Source organism: Tenrec ecaudatus, chromosome 12 (assembly GCF_050624435.1).
Source record: "Tenrec ecaudatus isolate mTenEca1 chromosome 12, mTenEca1.hap1, whole genome shotgun sequence".
In the NCBI taxonomy this organism is placed as follows: Eukaryota; Metazoa; Chordata; class Mammalia; order Afrosoricida; family Tenrecidae; genus Tenrec; species Tenrec ecaudatus.
Genome location: NC_134541.1, coordinates 126,338,196 through 126,359,249, shown reverse-complemented (window position 1 = coordinate 126,359,249; position 21,054 = coordinate 126,338,196). Strand labels below are relative to the sequence as shown.

The following is a 21,054-nucleotide window of genomic DNA, read 5'->3' as shown; positions in this document are numbered from 1 at the left end:
CACCCTGGCCTAAAAACAACTTGCCAGAAGTCATAAGGCCGCAAATGGATGGTGGAGCTGGGTCTTTAATCTCCACTCGATGGCAGAGAGAGAGCAGGAGGCTGCCTGTTGCAGGTATTTGGGCTTCTCTTGAACTTGTCGGACCCAATGGCCCCATCCTCCGCTGCCCGGCCACAAACATGCTCGGGGATCCGCCGCGAGGGGCCTGCGAAGCCCCGCCGCCTGGTTCCGGGGCGGGACAGAGAGAGGGAGCTCCCAGATGCCCTTTCGCGGAAAGAAATTGCTCCTCGGCGGCCGCCGTAGCCTGGCCGGAAGTGCCCGCTGGCCACGCCCCCGGCGGCGGCTTCCGGCCTCCGAGACCCGGGATGGCGGGGCGCAAGGGGCTGCAGCTCTCGCTGTGCTCGGAGCAGTTCGGCTCCGGGGAGGCCCGGGGCTGCCGCGCGGCCGCCGACGGGCGCCTGCACTGGGGGGCCGGGGGCTGCTCGGGGAACCCCGACGGCCGGGACGGGAGCCGAGGGGGGCGTCTGCGGGCGTTTTTGCCTGCCCTCGTGGCGCTGCAGTCTGTGTTCCTGCCGCAGGGCTTCCCCGACAGCGTCAGCGCCGACTACCTGTCCTACCAGCTGTGGGACTCCGTGCAGGTCAGCCCAGGCGGCGGACGCTGGAGGCCGCGTCGGGCCCGGGGTGGCGGGGAGCCCCCAGGTCCGAGCCACCTCCGCCTTGTTTACAGCGGGGAGGCGGCGGCCCCGGGCGCCCACAGCCCCTGAAGAGCCGGGACGAGGTCGAGGACCCGAGCGCGCCTGCTCTCACCGCTCACCCCACTTCTCTCCCGCAGGCCTTCGCCTCCAGCCTCTCGGGCGCGCTGGCCACCCAGGCAGTCTTGCTGGGCATAGGGGTAGGGGACGCAAAAGCCTCTGTTTCAGCCGCCACGGCCACCTGGCTCGTGAAAGGTGAGATGGGCCCTTGGAGGCTCACTGGTCATTCCCCTGCCCCTCCGCGATCACTGCAAAGTCCTGGCTCCTCCCTGATGATTCCGAGCTCCAGCTGTCAGCGGTGACGCGTGCCTGCCTGGACCGGTGCCAGATAGGTACTGGTCTCTGCAGAGCCTAGAACAGGGCCCCGCATCGCAAACTTATCAACCACAGCCGGCCACCCTTATCCAACCCAGCTGCAGCACCCTGTCGCTGACACAAACGGTTCAAATTGAGATCCCAAGGCCCTACGTTAAGCACCTCCTCACCACTCACTCACTGCCGGCTGCCAAGGCCATTCCCACTCAGCCACCTTAGAGGACAGGCTTAGAACAATTCCCATGAGTTCGCAGGACTGTGGGTCTTTATGGGAGTAGGAAACCTCATCTTTCTCCTGTGGAGCAGCTAGGGGTTTTGAACTACTGACCTTGTGAGTCACCTAACACTTAAGCCACAACCCCACAACTGGAGGGCTCCTCTATTGGAGTGTTGTTGCTGAATAACACACCCTGCGACCTGGAATAGGGAAAATTGCTTCCCTCCAGGGAAAATGGTAGTAGGTGGTCCTGTATCAAAGGTCAAACAAAGGAGGTTCCCGAAAAAATGAAGGCATCCGAGACCAAACCATCCTCTTACCAAAAATACAAACTTCACCGCCATCAAGGCAGTGCCGGCTCATAGCCACCCTATAGGACAGGCTAGATGGAACTGCCCGAGTGAGTTTGCACACTGTAACTGTTTATGGGCGTAGAAAGCCGTCTCTCTCCCGGGGAGTTCTGGGAAGTACATATTTGGACATTGATTCAAAGGTGATGCTAGCGCATTGTCTCTGAGCAACCCTGTCTTACCTTCAGCACGCTTGTTGCCAGTGGGAGGGGACTTCAGAGAGTTCAAGGAAAACTGGAGCTAAAAGATCCTGGGTTTTTTTCCCCCACAAATGTTTTGAAGCCTGGAGTCATTTTTGGAGCCCTGTGGCGTAGTGATTATCCATTGGGCTGTGACGCAAGGTCAGCAGTTTGAAGCCACCAGCTGCTCCATGGAAGAAAGATGAGGCTTTCGACTCCCATAAAGAATGACAGTCTCGGAAACCCGCAGGGGCAGTTCTTCCCTGCCCTCCAGGGTCGCTATGGGTCGGAATCGACTTGATGGTGGTGAGTTTGTAGGTTGTGGCTATTTCTTCAGCTCCAGCAACTTAAAAAATAAGACCATATTCAGATTTGAGAGACCATCTATTTATTTGAGAGCTGCGTGTCGCTACTAAAAGAAGCCCTATTTGTGTATTGCTTCAAAGCGCCATCCTCAGTTACAGAGCTCTTAGTGGGACAGGGTGGTGGTTGTCATGACGAACGATAAAGGACACCGTAGCTGGTGGCTCGATTCTGCCTCAGAGTGGGCCTGTGTGGTACAGCGGGGGACTGCTCCCCAGGCCTGCCTCGGCTGTATTCTTTATGGGAGCCGCTCAGGCCCCTCTCCCATAGCCTGGTGACTGTATCGACTAGAGAGCCGACTGTGGGCCTGGCATCGTGCACACTAGCCTGTAATGAGTATCTTTGCCATCTCTCAATCCTATTAGGCTATCCGCACAGGGTCCTCTGGGCCAAGCTCTGAATGTAGGCGGACTGGCTCCTGTGTCCTGTGTTTAACTGCCACACTATAAACACAACCCAGCTTTGTGTTGGGGATTAGACCATCCAGCAGTGCCCACCCCCTGTGCTCCAGGTCATTCACCGCAGTCCCCTCAAGGAACCACTGCTCCTCTCGTCTCCCTGGGTTCCCTGTTCCCATCCCTCCTCCTCCAGAGCCCGCTGAACTTGGTCCTTGGGGAAATGCTGCCCTCCTGATCTTAAATGGTTGATTATCCCAGCACGGGGCTGAGTTCAGTGCTAGACCTGAAGGATGACAGAGGGCCAATCTTGGGGGTGGGGGTGGGGAGTCCCACCAGACTCTGTCCAGTGAGTTCCGCCGGTGTCATTGTTGAGGGAAACTGATATGGGACTGACTGCTTCTGGGTGACTTGATTGCCATCATTCATCGGTGCACTGGACAGGGAAAGACAAGCAGTTGTACGTGACTGGGACTCAGATATTTCTACATCTGCTTGAAGCAAAGGGCAGGCAGGATTTCAGTCTCCTGGCCCATTGTTCAAGGAGGACTTGTCTTTCCTGGAGAAAGACCACGTGCTCGATCAAGGAGCTGGGTCTGGGGAAGGACCTCATTTCACTGGGCCTTTAGGACACCTGCAGGAGTTTACCTGTAGATGTGACTTCTGGGCTCCCTGTTCAGAGGGAGAGGTGGTTTGACAGCAATACTATGCGCCCACGGTGCCTTCTCAAAGCCGTTGCTCACTGCCATCTAGTGGCGGGTTTCTAGAAGGCTGCTCCTTTGAAGGGCTTTCCCGAGCCCTGCTGGAATCCTGGGCATAAAGCCGGAGGTAGAGATGCTGTGGCCTGTTGGTTGATACGTTTTTTTCTTATGGAAGTTAAAAGACCAAGGAATAACATTCTGCATTAGCTAAAACTGCTGATTTATTTTTAACTCTTCTACAAAGAAAGGAGAGGTTTTGTGAAACAAGTATCAAAGTAAGGAATGTGAATGCCCTGAACTCTTTTTGTATCAAATGTTTCAAGCACATTTTCACCCTGTGCAGTTTTTTTTTATGTCAAAAGGTTCGTTAGATTGAATAAAGCAAAAATACCCAAGTCAGATATCTATACCATGCCTGGTGAAGTGGAGGGTAGTGAAAAAGACGAAGACCCTCTAGATGAATGGGCACAGCGGCCGCCACAAACTCACAGTTGTGAGGATGGCAAGGGACGGTGCAGGGAGGCCATTGAGTCAGATGACCTCCTCTTTCTCCTGCAGAGCAGCTGGTGGGTCCGCACTGCGGGCCTCCAGGCCAGCAGCCCAGCTTCCAGCCTGCCCCGCCACCAGGTCTCCTGGACCTACAAGAGAATGACAGTTGAGTCTGGACCACTCCCCCTTAACTCGTGAGAGCGATCTGGCCGTCTTCAGAACTGCCACGTGGATCCAGGAGCCCTGGCTACACGGCGGGCTGAGCCCTGGTAACCCACCAGCCACTCCCACGGGAGGAGGCGAAGACTTTCTATTCCCATTGAGGGTTCCAGCCTCGGGAACCCCAAAGGGCAGCCCCGCCACGTCCTGTAGGGGGGGCCGTGAATCTGCTGACGACCTACTATGAGACCATTAGCTAGAACAGTGACAGATGTGTGCAGGATAAAAGGACAAGGGCAGAGGGCTTGGGGTCTATGTAACGTCACCACGGGGGCCTGACTTGGAGAACTGAGCAGAAGGCACAAACGGGAGGTGCAGGGCCAGGGGGACAGGCATTGTGTTTGTACCCCTGCCTCTTCCGAATGAGGAAAGACGGGCCCTGTGTCTCTGTATCAGATCCTTTCTGACAAGCTAGACATCCGGAGATGTAAGATTGCTTGAGACTTCCCACGCTCCTCGCTGCTGTTGCTCCCAGCCTCTGGGGCACCCTGGCCATGCAGGCAGTTGTGGGCATGGGAGTCAGGGCACGCCACTGGCTCCGAGCTCCATGAAAGGGGGGCACTCGGCAGACTGTAGTAAGGTGCAGGCATCTGGGGTCCCAGAGTGCTTGGTCTTCGCCCTCCAGCGTAAGGAGGGGCACAGGGGTCTGGTCAGAGCCCCTTGGAAGACCTCGAAGGTCAAGAGCAGTTAGGGCTTTGTTTTCCGGCAGAGAAGGGGTATGCTGGGGGAAGCTCCTGCCCCTCCTCCCCTGGCCTCGGTTCTCTTGGACCCTCCGCTCAGGGGGCCAGGCCCTCAGACTCAAACAAATCACAGCGCCCCCCCCCCCCACATGGCGGAGTGGTTTCACTCGGGGGGGGGGGGCACTGGAAACCACCGGCTGCTCCACAGGAGAAAGATGAGGCTCCAATGCGGCAAGGGCTGTGCCACGCAGTCCCTCACGGTCGCTTGGTGTTTGGAATTGACGATTGGGTAGAGAGCGCCTGCTTTGTGAGCCCCTGCCAGTTGGCTGGCTCTAGAGCAGCAGTTCTCAACCTGTGGGTCGCGACCCCGTTGGGGGGGTCAAACGACCCCTTAACAGGGGTCACCCGATTCATCACTGTGGCAAAATGACAGTGATGAAGTAGCAATGAAATAATGTTATGGTTGGGGTCACCACCACATAAGGAACTATGAAAGGGGCGCGGCCAGAGGAAGGTTGAGAACCCTGGTCTCGAGCCAGACAACTGGCTCTCCCCCTGCTAGCCTCAGGAGCTGCCCCTCCCCGCCTCAGGGGTGGCTTAACTCCGCTTGGCAAACTTTGCGCAAAGGACCTCTCCCAGCAGCTGGGCTCTGGAGTGTCACCAAAGCAGCCAGGCGTGGCCGTGGGCCAATCAAGCTTTATTTCAGAAATACCGTGGGAGGCCCACAAAGCCCAGTCCACCCACTGCTGGTCTAGATCAGTCTGTTTCCAGGTGCTTGCAACCCGCTGTAACTCTCAACTTGGAGGCTGGGGCGGAGCTGGCCTGCAGCAGCATGTCCCCTGCTGAGAAGAACCTGGCACCAAGCAGATAACCAGTTAGCACTTGGGGGCAGAGGAAGATCCAGCAGATTCCAGAGACTTCTGTGCCCTCAGACCCGAGATGTTCTCTCTCTCTCTCTCTCTCTCTCTCTTTCTCTCTCTCACACACACACACACGTAGTGGGAGCGTATTTCTTCTCAGCGACCATTTCACTGCGTAACCTAAGAGGTAGCTATTAGCAGTGACCTCCAGACTTTTCACGCAGGCTTCCCTGCTCTTTGACATCTCTCTGTGTTTTACCACATAGGTAATACCAAAACACTGTGGTCTTTGGTTCTAGTTGGTTCTGAGCTTTAAGAAAGATACTGTCTTAGTCAAACCTAGTGCCGCTCAAACAAATACCAAAAGGGGGCAGCTTGGCCAACAGAAATGCACCTTCTCACTGCTGAGGAGGCTGAGGGTCCACCTGCAGAAGGCCAGCTAGAGGAGACGGCCGTCTGTCGGCTCTGGGCGAAGGTCGTGGTCTCAGCACGTGTAGGCCGACTTTCCCCAGAGATCTCCCTGCGTCTGGGCATCAGCCTTGCCTGGATCTGAGAGCTTGGCCTTGCAGGCACTCCGCTCCTGGCCCCTGCCCTCTCGGAGCGTCTCCCCCTCCATCTGTTGTCCAGTCCACGTGATGCAGCCGGCGCTCAGCCCCCTGTACCGGGTCACCCGGCAGGTCACATCCTGGGTGGCCACTCCCTTAACTGCCAAACCCCTGAGAATCGAGGCCCGGCCAAGTGGACCCATGCCTGGGGAGACGTGTATTCCATGACCCGTGCAGTCTCCAAGAGCTGGATCATGCTCGGGTTGGGCTCGGTTGACGTAGGCAGCTGTTGTTCATGGACTTCTCCACTGAGTGGCTGCTTCAGAGCCTGTGCCTTTTCTCGTCCATGTGACCTGCTCATTCAGTGGTGGGAGCAGCCTGCAAAGAGCATCTTTAGGTTCTTGTCAATGTTTGAGGTGCGTGGTCCCCACTTCTCTTGGGTCCATACCACGGAGCTGCTGGGGCTGGACTCTATGTACCAGGGTCCGGGTCTGTCTGTCCATAGCTTGCACACTCGTTGCCAGGGCTTGTGACCCAGTAAGACTCAGATGATTTTGCCCTACGCCCCCCCCCCGCCTAATCCCCCAACCCCCGACTGGCCCTGGTCCCTTACCAGTGCTTTCCTTCCCCCAGATTCAACGGGCATGCTGGGCCGGATTGTCTTCGCCTGGTGGAAGGGGTGAGTTTGTCTTCCCCGACAACAACTTTCGGGCTGCCCCCTCTCAAAAGGTCAGACCCATTTTTGTAAGTCCTTTGGTCATGTTGAGACACACCGAAACGCAGTGTGGGCGCACATCCATTCTGGAGCTTTCTGAAAGCACAGGGTGTGTTTTATGACTGGCACACAGGACGCACGGTTTTAATGCCAAGTGTGCTGTCAGGTCGTCCACCCCACCCCTGCCCAGCCTCCAGGTGAGGGAGCACTTGGCAAATGCCTCGTCAGAGTCGAGGGATCTTTAGGGAGCACCCAGTCTAGGCGGCTGTGCCTAGCTCTCTCTTCAAGAGCACGGATCTGCCTCTCTGTGGCCCATCACGAATAACCCCGAGCCAGAGCTCTGCAGGGCTCTCAACCAATGACCTCCCTCTGCAGCCTGCCAGGCGGGTTGGTGGGCCTGTGAGCTGAGGGACTAGCGGGCTCAAGGAGGCCAGCGCATCACCTGATGATCCGCCTGGAAGAGGTTAAGGCGCTTGGGTGGCCTGCTTCCTCTCCGAGGCCTCAGGAGCAGTGGCGCAGTGGCAGTGGCCATCACAGCGATAGCGCCCGCCACCCCCTGCGGTCGGGGTCGAAGTCCACCCACCAGAGGAGGTGGGCACATGTGGAGAAACCTTCGCTGCACATGGATCCAACACACAGGACAGAATGAGGAGAGCTGCTCCACTTTTTTTTTTTTTGGCCTAAACCATTGTCTTGGGAGCTAATCCAGTTGCCACGCCATTGCACGTTGAATCCTGCAGGGTCGTACAGTGGCCACCTCCACCCGTCTCAAGCCAGTCTCTTCCTTCTTGAACTCCCTCACGTCAGCTCCCCTAGGAAGACTGACCTACAAGGGAACACCTTGCGGGCATGCGTAGCTGCACCTCAGGGCTCGGGCCATCGCCATGGGGACGGCGCCCCAGGTCCACTGGGGTAACAGCCCACACAGACAATGCTCTACCACCTGCTTTGGTGAGGGGTGACTGGCGGGGGGGGGGGGGGGCTCTTAGAAGCTCATGAGCAGCCAGCCCAGGTGCAGCTCTGGGGCTCTACCTGCCGGGGGAAAGGAGAGGGAAAACCGAAGGGCCATGGAAGCAATTTGTTCAGTGCGCTCGGATGGCTGGCCTTTCCCGGCTCTTTCAGTACACTCCAGTGGCTCTGAAGTTGAATGGAAACATTGAAAAGCGATTGTTCGGATCATGGGGGTTTCGTTCATCTGTGAAAAGGTGTTTATGGTTCGATAATTCTTAGAATTGTTGTGAGGGACAGCTTTAGCTCCTCCACCTCAGGAGCTTGTGTCCCCTCGACTAGGGCCATGCAGACCTCGGGCTCCTTGGCCCCGAGCCCAGCTCCCCTTCCATGTGCCCGGGAAGGCTCACGTTAGAAGGGCCTGGAGAGAGGGCAGGGCCGGGGGGGGGGGGGGCACCGCAATGGGAACAAGAAAGAGCAAAGGCTCCAAAGTAGACGTTCGCAGTGATTGCAAGACCCTTCTTGATGGGACGGAACTGCCGATGCAATTGAAAAATAAATAGTGTTGGATAGAGGAGGAGAAGCTTTTGGAACAAAACTCAAAATCTTAAAGAAGAAAAAGGACCAGGCTTCCTGGTCAGATAGAGACCGGTGGAACGAACCCCCAGGAGGAGTCTGGCCCTTGGCCACCCTTCAAGTCTGGACATGAACTCGCCCCCAGATTCTGTTTTCAACCCATCAGCATACAGAGGGGGAGACATGCGCCTCTCAGAAATCAGCCATTTGAACTCACAAGGGCAGTAAGTACTTCCCCAGGACGGGTCGGAAGAGGAGGAGGAAGAATGGGAACTGAAGGTTGTCCTGCGGGAATTGCCGTCTGAGTGACAAGACAAAATGTGCATGAACGGCGGGGCGTGAAACTGGTGGCCAGCTCTGTACACCATCACCCATGAAAACAGCTCCCTATAAAAGGCTTTAAAATGTCTGTGGTAGCGAAGAGTCGGGCGCTCCTCCGCTGCGCCGACGGGCTCAGACATCAGGACGAGGGTGAGGGTGCTGCAGCACGGGAGAAGGCAGGGGACTGGCACAGCCCTGCAGACGGTCAGGAGGCAGCCACGCAGGCAGCTTTCCCCGGCCCGGCAGAGCCCAGTGAGGGAGCAGCTCTGGGCGCGTAGGGCCTCCCAGTGGTGGTGGCAGCAGTGCACGCTGTGGTGGCTGATACATGAGGTCTGTCTGCCCCTCAGGCCTCACCATGACCTGGGACTGCCCCCAACTGCCACACAGGATGTTCTGTCCTTCCGTCCCAACCAACGGCACTCTTTCTCTTCCCACAGGAGCCAGCTGGATCGGAACGCCAAGCAGTGGAGGTGCGGCGGGGCTGCGGCAGAGGGGAAGCAGGCTCTCCTCCTTCAGAAAGGTCTCCGGCCCCTCACCTCTGTCCCCTCCCCTCAGGCTTTTCGCTGATGTCCTTAACGATGTGGCCATGTTCCTTGAGATCATGGCCCCCATGTACCCCCTCTGCTTCACCATGGTCATCTGCACCAGCAACCTGGCCAAGGTAACCACTTCTGGGCCACCCCCATGTCCACAGTACCTGCCTTTGGTGCTTGTGTGTGTGTGTGTGTGTGTGTGTATGTGTGTGTCAGGGAGACAGCTGAGCCTGGCCTATCTGGAAGGGTGAGAGCGTTTCCTTGTTTTGCTTCGGACCCGACACCCTACCTGCTTTGTGGTCCTTCTCCAGCCAGACCTCCTGCAGTGCGTCAGTCAGTCAGTCTAAGGCAGTGTCGGGAGCCGTGGTGGGGGCCGAGAGGTGGAAGGAGGGTGTCCAGTGCCAACATCGTGCGTGACGAGACACTTCAGTTCTTTCTGCAAACGCTGTGCTGAGCATCTGATTGGTGTTTGGGGCCCGGCACGCGGACCTGCCCCCAGGAGTACACAAAGCTTTGTAGAGTGATGATTGTGGGTATTCCAGATGAGAAGCAGGGCCTGAGAGAGGGCAGGGGCAGGGGGTGCAGGAAGGCCGCCCCCAGGGAGTGATGTTCCGGTGGGCCCTGAGGAGTGCGCTGAAGGGGCAGTGAGCGTGTTCTGGGGAGAAGCACCCTGGGAAGCTGTGAGTGGCTGGCCTCGTGGGGAACATGTAGCCTCCCTGTCCAGGCACTGACCTTGTGCCTCGGTGGCAGAGTGGGTGACGCACTGAGCTGCTAATCACAAGGTGGGTGGTTCCAAACACCAGCCGCCCCTCTGGAGGGAGACAAGGCATTGCACTTCTGTAAAGACAGAAGTCCTACCCTGGCCCCGTGAGGGAATTCCTGCCCCGGTCTGGTCCTTTAAGGCCTTTGGAGCCAGCTTCCAGGCCCCATCATTGGCCCTTACTGCCCAGGGCACCAGGATCTTGCCGTCTGGGATCTAGGTCACTGGTCACCATCACGTACCCTGTATTTACAGAGCCTCTCATAGATCGAGCACAGATCTGGATGCCCCTGCCTTCAGGAAGCTGGCTGGTCAATAAACAATCCACAAATAAGTTTATTTTGTTTAAAGGCAAGTGGGGCTGAAGTGACTGGCCAGGAAATAGCGGCTCTGTGTGCACTGACGGGGCCACCAGGGCTCCTCTGTTCCCAGGCAAGAGGGTAGAAACCATCCTGTGCCTGGGAGCTCAGTGGGAGGGCGGGGGACACCACAGCCAGAGCTGGAGCATGGCGAAGCTCTCGGCCAGCCGGCCATGGTCTTTAGAAAGCTCCCTGGGGGCAGGACTTGTGTGTGCTCCTGAGATGACGAGAGGGCAGGGGGGCGGAGGGGAAGTGCAGGCTGAGGACAGGAGGCTGAGGAAAACCTTCAGAGCTGGCTGGGGCTGCTCTGAGCCCCTGGGTCACCCACCAAAGTGCCTCTGTTGCCACTCGGAGCAGCCTCTCTGACCTCTGCTCTCTTCCCCTAGTGCATTGTGGGCGTGGCTGGCGGGGCTACTCGGGCCGCACTGACCATGCACCAGGCCCGGAGAGGTAACATGGCCGACGTGTCCGCCAAGGACAGCAGCCAGGTGAGCGGCAGAGACCAGCTGGGAGACAGGGAACGGAATCGGGGGTGCGTCCAGGCCTGGCCACAGCTGGGGAGTCTGGAGGGAAGCGCCTGGGTGCCCCCGGCAGGGGTGGGAGCACGCAGAAGAGCATGGCGCTCCCTGCTCTGACTGAGGGCACTCAGGAGCCAGGCGCGGGCGCTGTTGGCAGCAAGCTCAGTTTGAGCCTCTCAGCCCCCGCCTCTCCGGGCCAGGGCCCCAGCCTGGCAGAGGGCACCACAGACGAAAGAAGTTAGGTGCCCAAAAGCACCCAGCTGGTGGGGTGGCCAGGGTCACTGGCAGGAGGTCTCCACTCAGCACTTTAGCAGGCCCTGCTGGCCCAGTGCCCTGCAGAAGTACATCACAGGGCAGCCTGGGACACGGCCCCGCCCCCACCCCACATTCTGCTGATGCTGCTTAGGTGGTGGCGTGGCGTGGCTGTGGGAATGGCCAGTCCTAGTGTACCGCCCACCCCTGGCCTGGAGGCTGGGACAGGAGAGCTGCAGATCCTCGCCGCCAGTACCTGCCCAGAGCCCCCTCCCCCCAGGGTGGGGTAGCAGTGGCCTGTGTCTCTCCCCCTCAGGCTTGCTCCCATCACGACGATTCTAACACTCAGAGTGACCAGCAGGCCAGAGGGGAGCTGCCCCTGGGGGTCTCCGAGGCTGAGCCCTGTGGCACAGTGCTGTGTGTTAGGCTGCCGACCACACGGTCAGCGTTCAAGCCCATCAGTGGCTCTGTGGGAGAGAGACGTCACACTTTTGGAGACTCACACGGATGGTTCTGCCCTGACCTACAGGGTCACCATGTATCAGCATCGACTCGATGGCAGTGAGGTTTCTGGTGAGAGCTCTTTATGGGAGTAGAAAGCCTCGTTGTTCTCCCACCAAGGGGCTGGTGGTTTCGAACTGCTGACCTTGCAGTGAGCAGCCTAGCTCGCCACCATCAGGACTCCTTGGCCTTCCTTAAGCGCCCCCTCCTCCCCCAGATGCAGTCCGTCTCCCACTCTACACTTGAACTTGCCTGAGTGCGGGTTTACCCAGGCGACGCCGGCAAAGCAGAGTGCCGGGTCTTCCTGGGCAGAAAGACAGCTGGCGCCTTTCACAGGACACCGAGTCATCAGAAATGTTAACAATTTACTAGGCATCCCGGGAGGTTTGGGAGCAGGGCGGAATGCGATGAAGGATGCTCAAGGGCATTCCCGCCTGACCCAGAAGAGATGCATCTCCAGCTCCCAACTCCCCCGCCATTTTGCAGGAGACGCTGGTGAATCTGGCCGGGCTACTGGTCAGCCTCTTGATGCTTCCCCTGGTGTCGGATCGGCCCAGGTGAGGTGGGGGCCCAGAGTGGGAAGGAGAGGGCCAGTGGGGCCTCGGTCTCATTGACCACCACGATCTCCGGCCACAGCTTCAGCCTGGGCTGTTTCTTCCTGCTCACGGCCCTCCACATCTACGCCAACTACCGGGCTGTCCGAGCCCTCGTCATGGAGACGATGAATGAAGGCCGGCTGGGGCTGGTCCTCACGCACTTCCTGCAGAGGGGAGAGGTGCCCAGCCCCGCCTCAGCCAATCAGAAGGAGCCGCTGTGGACAGGTGATCCCACCCCCTGGCCTCCAGTCTCTGTCTCCCAGGCTAGCCCCTGGCCTGGACACCCTGACTCCATCTTCCACAGGCTTCTGCTCATCTCCGTCTCTCTCCCTTGGGGTCCCCCTGCACCGCTTGATTTCCAGGTGAGCGACCGGGGTCCCCCAACTCCAGCCTCACCTTGACTGCCACTCTCATTCCCCGCACGCACACATGCCTTATTCCAGTGCACGCTGGCCTCCCCTCTGTTCCGTGGGGCACATCCCCCTCACAGGCTCGGGAAGGGGAGTCGAGAGCAGTGCTGGGACCCACAGGGCTGATGACTGGCCGCCGGGGCAGAGGGAAGGGAAAGAGGTGGGATGTGGCAGTGATGGATGAAGGATGGACAGTTAGGTAGCAGTTCTGGTGACTGGATGGTTATAGCTGCCTTTGCTCCTCCCCCCCCCCCCCCCCACTGCTTGCCATTCTCCCCCCACCCCCAGTGTCTCGGAGCTGCAGCAGCTGACAGAGGGGCACCAGGAAGCCTACCTCCTTCACTGGGACCAATCACGAAGTGAGTGTGGGGTGGTCCCCCAGCCTACCACCCACCCTCGCTCCTCCAGCCCCAGGGCCCCCTGCCCTGGACCAGCCAGCCACAGTCCGGAAGCTGCCTGGGTGTCCTGGGGGAGCCCTAGACTAAGACCCATACATGGACATTATGGCTGCTTTACTGAGACGCCCTAGTGGCGTAGTGCTTGTGCGTTGGACTGCGATCCGCAAGGTCAGCAGGTTCAAAACCACCAGCGGTTCCGTGGGAGAAAGACGCAGCAGTCTTAGGAACTCGCAGGCAGTTCTACCCTGTCCTTACAGGGTCGCATGATTTGTCATCGACTCTGCTCGTTGGCAGGTTTTTGGGGGTTACTGAGCTGCACGCCCAGTGGAGCCCCCTTTGCCCCCCTGGAAAACGAAGCTAGCCATTGCCGAGCTCGTTCACTTGCAGGGCAGGTGTGAGGGTCCAGGAGAGAGAGCGGTTTCTGTAAGGGACCTCGAGATGGCAACACACTGGCTCAGATGAGATGCTAACCTTTGCTGGCCTCTGAGGACCCAGCCTGGAGCAGTCACCTTGTGGGAAGAGAAAGTCCCCTGAGTGGGCACTGCTCTGGGAAGTGCTGTAGTCTCTCTCGATGATTCACTGAGGGCTTAGCTGCATATACGACCAATCTCCACAGAGAGCTGGGAGAGGGCCCTGGCGATGAGAAAGAAACGCCACCAGCCAGCGACCATGTGTTCAAAGGTGCGGGTTCTCTCTAACCAGCAAAGATGTGCAAAATAACCGACCCCCGTGGCAGCTGTGAAGTTGTCTTGGGAAATTGAGCATCTCCATTTGGCCAGAGTGGTGGGGATCAGCTGGAGATGAAGTTCTCAAGGAAAAGGGTTGGGGAGATGGCCTCTAGGGACAGACAAGTGCAGCTTGGCGATGGGGTTCCGGGTGTTTGAGGAAATGGCCCTGCCCTGCCATCAGTGGGTCGCTGCGTCTCTCCAGAGCAGGCACAGGTGGCTCTGAGCCAGACAGCAGGCCCCGAGACAGTCCTGAGAGCTGCCACACACGGCCTGGTGCTTGGAGCCCTTCAGGGAGATGGGCCTCTCCCGGGAGAGCTGGACAAGCTGAGGAAACAGTATCAGTCAGGTAGGAGGCGCTGCTGGTAGCTGGCTGGGTAGGTGGGTGGTAGAGTGGGGGACCTTCTGTTTCTGCTACCACCCCCACCTCTACCCTCAGGTTCTGGACAAGATAGCTGGGTCATTGTCAAGGAGACACACCAAGTGCTAGACAAGCTGTTCCCAAAGTTCCTAAAAGGTAACAAACGACCCTCAGGAGCTCTGGCTGTCACCTGGGTAAGGGAGTCCTTAGGCCTAAACTCTGACCCTGTTTCCCTGTCTGTAGCCTAGGGCCGTGTCTCGGGTTGCTTTAGTGCCCACAGCCTGTGGAGGGAAACGGGGGGTAGGGGGGCGGGCAGCGGGTAGAGCAGACATGAGGTTATCAATGTCCTTGTACTCGGCATCTGTCTCACGCCGGCCCTCGCGTGTGTGATCTTAATGAATTCCTACTGCACCCAGATGAAGTTTTTGCCTCATTTTATGAGCCCAGAGAGGTCAAGAACTTGCCGAGAGGAACACAGGAGTGCAGAGAGCTGTCAGCCCAGTGTCTCCTCCCCAGCAGTGCTCCACGGCCTCTCTTCCCAGGGCTGCAGGATGCCGGCTGGAGGACGGAGAAGCACCAGCTGGAGGTGGATGAGTGGAGAGCCACGTGGCCCCAGTGTCCAGCTAAGAAGGTGTTGTGAGCCACCCAGAAGGAGGCCGGGGCCCTGAACAGGAGCAAGGACACTGGCCACAGCAGCATGGATGAAGCGGCAGCTTTATTGGCTTTTGTAGGGCAGTGACGATGGCTGGCCAAGTGACTGCCAGTCACTGGACTGGGCCCCGGACAGATACAAGGCTGAGAAGGGCACTCAGGGCCTTCCCCTGCTCCTGCCCTCACCCTTTTCTGTACGGCCCTGACCCCACTCCTTGGGAGGCTGAGCCCCGGCCCGCTCATGGCTCTCTGTGTCCCACGCTGTGGCCTCAGGCGAAATAGCCCCACAGGAACATGGCCACCGCCATCATGAGCAGGGCGTTGAGGTTGACCACGCGGGCCCAGTGTGGGTCCTCACTGATGTCCTCCAGTTGCCTGGCCGCTACAGCAGCCTCTTCCTGGGTAGGGGGTGGGGCGCTACCTGCCCCACCCCTGCTCATGCCACAAAACCAAAATAGGCACCGATGGAAGAGACCTGGGGCTGGGGGCGGGGTCTCTGAAGAAATGGAAGCCCTGCAGTCAGTGAGAGAGTGGATCTCTCCTGCTGCCACCGCACCACCCCCCCTCAGCAGACCCCTACCCTCCATCTCCACTGCATGCTCCAGGTGCCCATTCTGTACAGGCGGGGTGGCCCGGCCTTCAGGCTCCTCATCTGCATCCAGGTCCTCTCGCTCCTCCGTGCTGTGCCGGAGACTGAAGACCAGGCGGTGGAGCTGGGGGGTGAGTGGGTGAGCAGAGACCAGGTGGGAGTTCTTCCCGACCCTAGGCCCTATTCTCTGGGCTGGTGCCCTCTGTGGGCTCCTGCCCCAACCCTTGAGCCAGCTCTGCCCTGGGTACCTGGCGGCCACACGCAGACCTTGTGGGCTTTCAGGGTTTGGGGTCTGTCTCTTTCTACCACCAATCACAGAGCCTGTTCTGAAGCCCAAAGGCCCAGCCAAGAATTGGCTTCGGATGGTCAATCCCCAGGGAACACTGCAACCTCCCCCTGCAGTGTTCGTCAGCCCCACTCACCCCACCCAGATCACCTTGAATAAATGACCTCTAAAGTCAACACGTTGTGCAAGCTCTGTAAATATCAAACCTCAAACCCACCACCTTCAGTGTGGAGAGACGCCCCAGCGCTACCCCGGCCGAGCGCCCCCGTCGTGGGGAAGAGGGGCCCGGCCCCGAGGAGGCCGGCGCTTACGTGTTTACGCGGGATGGGCGCTGTGCACAGGGAGACCCCCAGGGTGAGGAGGGCCGAGCAGCAGAAAAGTACGATGGCGAAGTAGAGGTAGTGTACGCCGCAGATGAGCGCCGGGCACGGCGAGGGCCGCACGCAGCTGCCCGAGCCGAACCAGAACTCGGGGATGAGCCGCGCCAGGCCCATCAGCAGGCCCCCGATCAGTCCCCAGAAGGCACCCTGCAGGGAGAAGAGTGGCTGTCTCCCCGAGGCGCCAGAGACCCCGCACCCCGCGGGCGCGCACCCCGCTCACCTTCTCATTGACACGGGGCACGAAGAGCGCCAGCACGAAGATGGCGGAGACGGGCGGCGCCAGGTAGCTGGACACGGCCTGGATGTAATCGAAGAGCTGCCCGCCCTGCGCCGCCTGCACCACAGGGAGCCAGGCCACCGACACGGCCACGATGAACACCACCCAGAGCCTGCGGTGGAGCAGGGCGGCCGTCAGGAGCCCGAGGCGCGCCCGCAGGCGCCTCCCGCCAGCCCGGGGGACCCCGCGGGGCACCCAGGCCGCACCGCCCTACGAGCAGCAGCTCGCGTTCGCCGGCGCCCGGCCGCAGGCGCGTGTAGATGTCCATGGTGAAAAGCGTGCTGCTGCTGTTGAAGATGGAGGCCAGCGAGGACATGAGCGCGGCCAGCATGACCGCCAGCATGAGGCCGCGCAGACCTGCGGGCCAGAGCGGAGCCGTGAGCCCCGCGGCGCGCCCCCGCTGCCCGCAGCTTCCGCAGCAGGCGCCCCACCGCGCCCCGCCGACCTCACCCACCATTGGGCATGAGCTTCACGACCAGCCGCGGGTAGGCGATGTTGGAGCAGCCCACCTCCGTGCCACACACGCGCTTACACACCTCCGGCACCACGCATGCCACTTCATCTGTAGGCAAGAGGCCAACAGTGCCGCTGGGGTGCGTTCCCCGAGGTGGGCACTCGGGGAGGGGAGGGAGGCAGGGTCTGGCAACCCCTGGGCGCCCTGAATCTTCAGGTGGGTAAAGGCGCCCTGGTACCTGGCGCATTTGCACGAGAAAGAATTTGCGGGGAGCCCTGGCTGGCGAGATGGGCCTTACCGGGGTACAGGATGCGGCTGATCATGCCTGGCAGGACCATGAGAAACATGGGCATCAACTTCAGATAGCCGCACAGGATGCAGCCCGCCTTGATGTGGGTCAGGTTCTTCCCGGCCAGGCAGCGCTGCACTATCACCTGCAGGGAGGGGCGCCCGACCCTCCGTGCCCAATCACCGAGGCTCCCCGAGCCCACCACCCCACGCTCAGCCGCTACTCGCCCTGCCAATCAATGCAGGTCGAGCCCCCGGCTCAGCTGGGCCCGGGCTCAGCTCCACCCTGGGACCCTGCCCTGGGATCCGGCATTGGGCTTGGTGCCCCACCCTCACCCCCAACCCCCGCCAGCAAGAGGTGGTCCAGCCCCACCCATCGCAGCCTTGCTCTGTGCCTGGGGCCCAGTCCCCGTCCGCTCACCTGGTCACTGCACCAGTACCAGCCCGAGACGATGGTAAGGCCCACGACCAGCGCGGGCCACGGCAGGTCCCCTGTCACAGGGTCCCGGAGCAAGTGGTAGGAGTCCGGCCGTGGGCGGTAGCAGGCGCTGGAGATGTTGCCCACCATGGGGTCCTCGGACACTGTCAGCGACGTCACTGCCCCCAAGTATTTGTCGAAGAGCCCCGAATATCCTCCCACTTCGTGGAAGGCTGTGTGAGCAAGGCTGTCAGGGGACCCAGTGTCCACGCCAGGGCCCACCCTGGGACTCACGTGCCGGGGACGCCCAAAGCCTCAACCTCTGGCTCCTCCCACCGGTCCCCTTCCTCGGCCCCGCCCCTCCCCTGGCTGGGCTCCTTACCGTAGCCCATGAGGATCAAAGCACCCCCTAGAATCACGAAGGTCTGCACCGTGTCCGTGTACATCAGCGCCGCCAGGCCTCCTGAAAACGGCCCGGGCTCAGCGGGGAGAGGCCGACTCGTGATTTCACACGCAGGCCGCCACTATCACATCCGCTATATGTGTGAATTTGGACAAGGTGTCCCTGCCTGGAGACGGTCCATTCTCTGGGCCACTGACCCCGGGCGCCCAAAGGCCTGGCGAGCTGAGGCCTGGGCTCCCGGAAGCCGCCCTTGGCCAGCCACCAGGCTCCTCTTAGGCCTCGGTTCTCTCTGCTTCTCATAGGAAGCCCTCATCCCAGTTCTATCCCATCCACAGGCCGGACCCTTCAAACCCGCCAACGCCTGGCCGTGCCCCCACCGCCCCCCCCAACCCATTCTGGAACCCCGGAACCACACTGGGTTTGGCTAGACATCCCAAGGACTGGCTCGGTCCACCCCGCTGCCAGGCGTTCAAAAGCTCCCCACTCTTCCTCGTGCCCCGCCCCCCTTCCACCTCCCCCCAGGTCCACGCGGGGGAGAGAAAGAAAGTTTGTCCTCCAAAGGGACTGGCCCCCTGCTATCGGAACTTCTCTGGTGACGCCCCTAAAACCCACCCACAGCTGCACGGCTCCCAGCCCCCTTCCCTTCCCTAAGCTCTCCCGCGGCCACCTGTCACCGTGTAGATCATGGTAATGCCCAAGAGCGCGATGACGGAGGCGTAGATATTCCAGCCCAGAGCCTGCTGGATGAACACCGCTCCGGAGAACATGTCCACCTCGAGGGAAGGAGCCAGCGCGCAGGTCAGGACGCAGGGGTCAGGGCCACCTCCTGCCCATCAGCCCACATTGCGATCTGATCACGCTCTCGAAGGCGCCCTGGCTTCGCAGGGTCCACACAGCCCCAGCCCCAGGGACCCCGCCCCCCCTCCTTCCAAACCACACATCTCCTGCCCTCCGGTGGGGTCAGCTCCTGCAGGGTTTCCGAGGCTGAAAGCTTAGAGGAGCAGATCGCCAGGTCTTCTCTCCCACTGTGCGCTTGCAGGGTTCCAACCGTCCACCTCTCACCCGCAGTCCAGCGATTCACCAGGCCACGCCCCCACCCCTCCAACCCGCCGCGCAGTCCGGAGACCGCCTCTCGGGGCCCCGCCCACCCCAGCGCCCTGCGCGCGCGCTCCGCTCACCGAGATCTTGGTGAAGATGTACAGGAAAAGTGAGAGCGCCGACAGGTAGAGGCGGATGCGGCGGCCGCCAAAGCGCTTGCGCAAGTACTGCGGCATGGTGATGACACCCGCGGTCAGGTACACGGGCACGAAGAGCCAGCCCAGGAGCAGTACCACGAACAGCGCCTGCGGGCACAGCGGCCGCTGGTTGATGGGTTGCGGGGGGGTGGGGGGGGGTGACTCGGGGTTTCGGAACCGGCCTCCAGCGCCCCCCACGCCTTCCTTCACCGGCCCCCCTGCAGAGTCTGAGCAGCCTTCTCTTCATGACCCTGGGCCTGGAAAGGGGTTCACCGGGGGTGGAGGGTGGGGCAGCTGCGCAACTGCAGACCGTTTTAAGTTCAAGAACAATCTTCCTCAAGGCCTTAGCCTCCATGCCCTTCCCAGAGCCCCAGGCCCAACATCACCCCTTTCACCCACACTCAGCTAGACTTTTGAGAACCCCACTGAGCCAGCCCCTGCGTTCTGGCTAATTCAAAGGGATTGTTGCTGAATCTTGGGCATTAATGGAAGGACAGGGTCTTGACTCCTTCCTGCCCTTAACCAGAACCCTCTGGGCCACTGTGGCCCGTGGCCAGTCCCTCAAAAGACAGTGTGCCTCCTCTTCCTCCTCTTCCTCCTCTCCCTGCCCCGTCTCTGGCACATGAACCTCAGAGCCCTCAGCCTGACCGGGCCACCTCCCTTCTTCCCAGTCCTCCTGAACTTCTGTCCTTCAAGGCTCAGCTCCGAGGCCCCTCCTCCACGAAGCCCAGAGCCCCAAGTGCTGGGCTCCTGCAGCCACCACGTTGCATCTCAGTCTGGGCTCCTCGTTCAAGTCAGGGTCTTCCATGGGGCCCCCGCTTCAGGGAGCAGCAGCATTAAGGAGTGGGTGTCCTGTTTAGGGCCACTCACCCTGCTTCAGAGAGGAGAAAAACCAAGGCCATAGAGGACAGTGGCACTAGAGTCACACAATCAGCGACAGGACCTACCCTTGTCCCGAATGGAGTCATCTCCTGCATCTCCCACCGCTGAGCGGGCCATAGGGATGCTCCTCCCCAGCTCGAAGTTGGAAACCCACCTCCAGCCTCGTTGCTGCCCACTGCCAGGTATGGTCCTCCCAAGGGTTCCCACCGGGGCAAGGGCTATCAGTGAAAGTGGGGGAGGGCTCTTACATTCCACTCAAATCCAGCCACGGCCAAGCCACTTGCCGCACCTGTCCCTGCGAGGCCCACAAAATGACCGCTGCCAATGTTGCTGGCAAAGAGAGAGGCCCCCACCTGCGGGGGAGTGGGGCAGAAGTAGGGTGAGCTAGGCAACCTTCCTAAGCCTCTACACCCCCGCCCCCACCTCCCCTTTCCTGCCCAGTTGTTTACCGGCCACCACATCATGCTTCGGCCTGCCAGGAAGTAACCGCCGACGGTGCCTCGGTTGGTTCTGCACATGGACTGGGGGGGCAGGATGAGGAAGACCAGGGTTTGGGGCGCCTCTTGGGACTCCATGAGCCTCCTCCACACATCCCTCAGCCCTGGTTCAGGCTGAAGATGAACCAGTGCTGGGCTCCCCTAATCTCTCCCTACCCCACGTCCTCCTAGAGTACCCCCTTAGCTGGATTTGGTCTGGCTTCCTGGGGAATTTGGCGCTGGGCTGCCATCTTCGATGTGGCTAGCAGAGCAAAAAACCTCATCCTGAATGCTGACCCTAGTGGAAACCCAATGACCTGCTCAGCGAACTCAATCCAAAGGTGGGCCGAGAAGGAATGAATGTTGACTGGACCCCCTGCCCTCCCCTCCAGGCTCTCAAAAGACCTGCTTGTCCCCCACCCCACTTCCAAGACCTAGGTTTCTCCCTCAAAACCCAGCCATCTAGTCCCACCCATGCCAGAGGGCCCTCCCTGAGTCTTCCACGTTGGCTTCAGAGGCCTGGCTGTCAGGAGCACCCCATGACCTCTCACCCACAAGCCGACACCAATGACCAGCAGGAAGTAAGCAGCAATGACGAGAATATCAGCGGGGTTGTCGATTAGAGACCTCTGGCCCCCCGGTTGGGGGGCCAAGTCTTCCTCTGTGTGTGCCTCCAT

At 60.1% G+C, this 21,054-nt stretch overlaps 2 protein-coding genes across 3 annotated transcripts; one reads left to right on the top strand and one right to left on the bottom strand.

The window, feature by feature from the left end:
• The first annotated feature begins 349 nt into the window (after positions 1-349).
• Positions 350-15,740, top strand: RUSF1 (RUS family member 1). Its single transcript, XM_075564826.1, has 13 exons — positions 350-638; positions 833-947; positions 6,699-6,744; positions 9,063-9,095; positions 9,181-9,286; positions 10,664-10,765; positions 12,035-12,105; positions 12,185-12,369; positions 12,449-12,506; positions 12,843-12,913; positions 13,883-14,026; positions 14,117-14,194; positions 14,581-15,740. Exons 1-13 carry the CDS (start codon positions 366-368, stop codon positions 14,676-14,678), a joined length of 1,380 nt encoding a protein of 459 aa, XP_075420941.1. The 5' UTR covers positions 350-365; the 3' UTR covers positions 14,679-15,740.
• On the bottom strand, positions 14,607-21,054 carry SLC5A2 (solute carrier family 5 member 2). Of its 2 annotated transcripts, XM_075564824.1 has the most exons (14): positions 20,929-21,054; positions 20,351-20,422; positions 20,150-20,254; positions 18,963-19,127; positions 18,452-18,557; positions 17,764-17,844; positions 17,385-17,614; positions 16,974-17,109; positions 16,676-16,783; positions 16,428-16,578; positions 16,165-16,333; positions 15,876-16,091; positions 15,270-15,402; positions 14,607-15,185 (listed from the first exon to the last, which is right to left on the bottom strand). In XM_075564824.1, exons 1-14 carry the CDS (start codon positions 21,052-21,054, stop codon positions 14,959-14,961), a joined length of 2,025 nt encoding a protein of 674 aa, XP_075420939.1. In that variant the 3' UTR covers positions 14,607-14,958. The 2 variants fall into 2 exon arrangements, with proteins under 2 accessions (XP_075420939.1, XP_075420938.1); XM_075564823.1 differs by having other exon boundaries at positions 14,607-15,402.